Source organism: Parasteatoda tepidariorum, unplaced genomic scaffold (genome assembly GCF_043381705.1).
Source record: "Parasteatoda tepidariorum isolate YZ-2023 unplaced genomic scaffold, CAS_Ptep_4.0 HiC_scaffold_3162, whole genome shotgun sequence".
In the NCBI taxonomy this organism is placed as follows: Eukaryota; Metazoa; Arthropoda; class Arachnida; order Araneae; family Theridiidae; genus Parasteatoda; species Parasteatoda tepidariorum.
In genome coordinates, this window is record NW_027261649.1 from 1 (window position 1) to 4,302 (window position 4,302).

The 4,302-nt window shown below is 28.4% G+C and overlaps 1 protein-coding gene across 1 annotated transcript; it reads right to left on the bottom strand.

Moving 5' to 3' along the window:
• Nucleotides 1-222: 222 nt before the first annotated feature.
• LOC122273238 (large ribosomal subunit protein mL49-like) lies at nt 223-3,547 on the bottom strand (the record flags this gene model as incomplete). The annotated part of the gene is made up of 2 exons (XM_043057308.2): nt 223-350; nt 3,361-3,547. Coding segments are annotated over 2 exons (315 nt in total), but the record flags the coding sequence as incomplete, so codon positions are not given.
• Nucleotides 3,548-4,302: the final 755 nt, after the last annotated feature.

Genomic DNA, 4,302 nt, shown 5'->3' on the forward strand with positions numbered 1-4,302 from the left:
TTTTATTTTCGATAGATGAATTTTAGATTCCAAAAATAGTATATTTAATAAAAAGAACTGTCCCATTTTTGTAACTTTAAAATTAAAAATCAGTAAAATTCAAGAACTAGTTTTTGTCTCCTCCGTGGACATAACAAGTCCACGGAGCAACAGTAACAGATTAATTAAACATATTTTCTCAGGTGCTTAAAAATAAAATAAATGATCTGACAAAACACTTACATATATGTCACCATTTACATTTTTAACTCTAGTTGTAAAAAATCGATGTTTAGTTTCAAGATCTTCATAAACTGGTAACATATGATTTCTAGTCCTTCCAACATTATATGGAACATTAGGTAGAGTTTCTGAAAAATGAATAAATGAGGTAAGAAAAAGCATAAATGTTGTAGTTGAATATGAAAATAATTCAGCTAAAACTTATCTAGAATTAAATTATGTACTAATAAGTTTTGAAAGATTGATAGTGTTTTTCTCAATACATTAAAAGCTCGATGCAACAAATATTAAAAGGCTACTATTATGTCATCATCAATTTGGCCAGATTGCTTTTTCCAGGTGTGTGCAATACACCTTCTAAACAGGATATTTATCTTTTTAAGTGTGAAGTTTGACATTCCAGTTGCCAGACATGCTCTTTGAAACGGTTTATGGAGAGATAATTTAAGGGCTTTATCTGCAAAAGAGATAATTTAAAGGCTTTTCCCTTAGCTTCATCAGCAAAAAATTCAAACACATTGTGCATAATTTTACGAGCTTGTGATTTCAAAGCTTCACCTTTTTTAAATTTAAAAGGGATCTTTAAAATTCAAAAGATATAAAATAGAAAAAGAATTTACTAAAAAAATTAATTTTTTGAAATAGAAAAAATTAAATGATAAAAAAAAATTTCGCGCTCTAAATGATATTTCAGACGTGAATGCTAATTTCTCGTCACCCAAGGGCTAACACAATAGACCGATGAAAAAGATTATCTTTCTATCGCCAACCTGAGCCAAAACCTGTCCTAAACAGTGACCCCACACTCTTACTTGAAATACTTATACCTCGTTACCATAGTCACGGCCAGGGTTCCAGACGAATGGCTTGGGGAGTTCTTACTTTAGACAAACTATATAATAATATACATGACCCAACCATGTCCAAGCACCTAACCCCATTTTAAGAGCTCTATTATTTAATAGCCATGGTAGGAATACCACATAATTTTAATCCTGGTCAGACGACGTGGACAGCACCTGAGCTGGTACTCCTCTATCCAAACTTTCACACCACAACTAACAGATAATTTTTAGCCAAGACAAATTTCAAGTCCACCACGTTGCATATACACTTCGGTTGTTTTGTCGGTTTTCAGAATTGAACCCAGCACCCCCAGCTCTCCAACTAGTGGTAGGAGAGATGCATTAACCAACTGAGTAATTGGAATACCGACTTACTATTATAACATTAAATATGTGCTTTTGCTTATATAGCAACAATTCCATCTGCTATTGTGAATTGTAACTATAATGAATTTCTACTGTATTTATCCAAGTTTCGTGAACTTCTTTTCTATCACTTATATAAGATTATCTTTTTTTTTTAATTATAAATATAACAACAAGAGCTTTAAATGTTTATAGACCAGGAACTTTCTTACTGCAAAAGGACAATTAGCAGAATTTTACTCATATATGTATGCAGTTTAAATTTTTTTTTCTTATTTTTGGCTTTAAAATTTTTTCTCCCCATCTGTGATTTTTGGAATAATAATAATGCTAAAAATTTTTTTAATGTTTTAATGTGATGTTACATTAATGTGATTTTTTAATAAAAATGTTGAAACATTAACTATTAATCGATTTAATCAGACAGTCCATCAAACAAGAGTCAAGAGTTAAATTACGTCACATTTTTAACGGTAGTGATTTTTAATGGCTTTCTAGTCAGGTCTTTATTGCTACTCTATTCATGGTCTTCAAAAACTACATTATGTCATCTGTAACTTTGTGTTCTGAAATAAATCATAACCAAAGGATATTTTTATCATAGAAAAAGTTTCTATTGTGGTCTTGTTAAGTTTGACATTATCAGCATTTCATTTAGTGCTATACATGGCAGCTTTTTCAGACAACAAAAAGGAGTTTCACAAAACATTTCAAATACGATTGAAAGATCATGAATGTGTAAGTTGAATACCCTAGCATCAATTTTTGTTAGTTTAAGCAGATTGTGCAAGTAAAATTGGTGATACAGCTGACCTTAGAAATTCAAAAAGCCTAGGACTTTTGGTAATTGCGGCATAGCGTAATAGTAAAAAATTAATAAATAAATAAATTCACATATCCTTTAAATTAAGTAACATTTTACACCCAAAAATAAAATAATAAACTAATATTTTTTTAGAACACACTGACTGACTGATTTAGCATTTTTTTTAAAAAGTTATGTGCAAGAAATTTTCTAAAACACTTTTGGGTTTGTCTTCCCAGTCAACACATTTTACAAGTTTGTTCTGAATAGAACAGAATTAAATATAGATTTTTATTATGTGGTTGAGTTTTCTACCATAGGTCGCATCTCGGTAAGGAACAGTTAATACGGCCTGCTTTAACTTGAATAACACACTGTAAGTATTACTTTTCCAGGATCTAATTTTATGCCGTTTTGTATCAATACTTATCAATGAGAACAAAAAACTTCTGCTTTGAATTGAAATATTATTCAAATTCGCTGTTTTTGAAAACTTAAGATATCACATGCTTTGTTGATGCAATGCATTGTTTAAAACATTGCTACACTTTAGGTTTAATTTGACATTTCAGAATAATTAAAAAAAGGTTTAAAAATGAAATAAAATGATAAACTATACAAAATTACAGACAAAGAAAAAAGTTTTGAGAGTTGCATACAAAATGTAAAAAGATCCACTCATGCATATATTAGGACAAAAAAAAATGTCTAAGAAAATATTTTGGTGGCCTAATTAGACACATAAACCTGATTATTGGCAAATCTGTTGATATGACTTTTTTTACAAACACAATAGTTTAATATAGTTCCTTTTGAAGTAGTATTATTAAATAATTAGTATTATTAAACAATTATCCTGTATTATTTGCACTTTGTGCAATATAAATTGATTTGATATTTTGAGAATTCAAAAGTAAATAAATAAACAAAAATATTTATAAATTTTTTTAAACGAATGAAGAGAGATTTTCGAGATCCAGCAATAACAAAATGAAAATAAGGTAACTTTATTCAGATACAAAAATTAAAACCCAAACATTTTCTTTCCAAATTTTAGATCAAAAGAATTTACAACACTAGTGTAACAAATAATAGCAATACTAATAAAGCAAAATAAGATACCTGAGGGTGCTTTCCAACCTGTGCTTGACACTTTTTTAGGAGGAGTTGGTATTCTTAATTTGGGAAATAATTGCTCAACATATTGCCAGTGTCCCTTAACTTCTTCATATCCAGTATATTTTGGATCCTTGTTATCATCCCATATATCTTTGGGTATTTCATGTTCTTTAGCACGAAAATGTTTACTCTGTAAAATATTAACATGAATATAGCATATATACGAACATAAATTAGTGTAAAACATGCTAATATTATTCAGAAGAACTATATTTCTAGGGGACTATAGACAGTAGCATAGTTTTTAATAAGGTAAAATTTTATTTTTACAAACAGCAAACCTAGTCTTTAAGTATTGTTAATACAATGATTTGTTATGACTATTATATCAGGCTAAAAATCAGGATATTTTTTTGGTGCAATATACATACTAGACTATTTTTATGAAGTTGAAAAATAGGGCTAAAAAATAGTGTAATGCACTGCCTTGAAAATTGCATTTTGGGCAGCATATTTATTTAATTATCCATAACATTAAAAAAAAGATGGGCAACACTCAACTTTTTCAAACAAATAATTGAAATAGGAAGTGTTGAGCAGAAATGATTTTGGAAAAAAATAATAAATAAATAAAAATACTGTGATTTTGCACATTAGTAAATACAGTAAAAAATTTTAGAATCTGAATTCTCTTGACTCTGAATAAAAAAAATCAGCTCATTGTAAAGATCGATCAAAATATACTAAAAAGAAAACTGATAATTATTGTTATTCTCATGCAAAAATAAATTACTTCAAAATCAAATTGATAAATAATCTACATACTTAAGATTAAATATAAACAAACAAAAAAAAGGCAGAAAACATAATTCATGGTAATCTGCAAAGGTTTATTCTTTCAAACTTTATAATACTGGAATATACTTCGTGCTTTTGTCATTTACA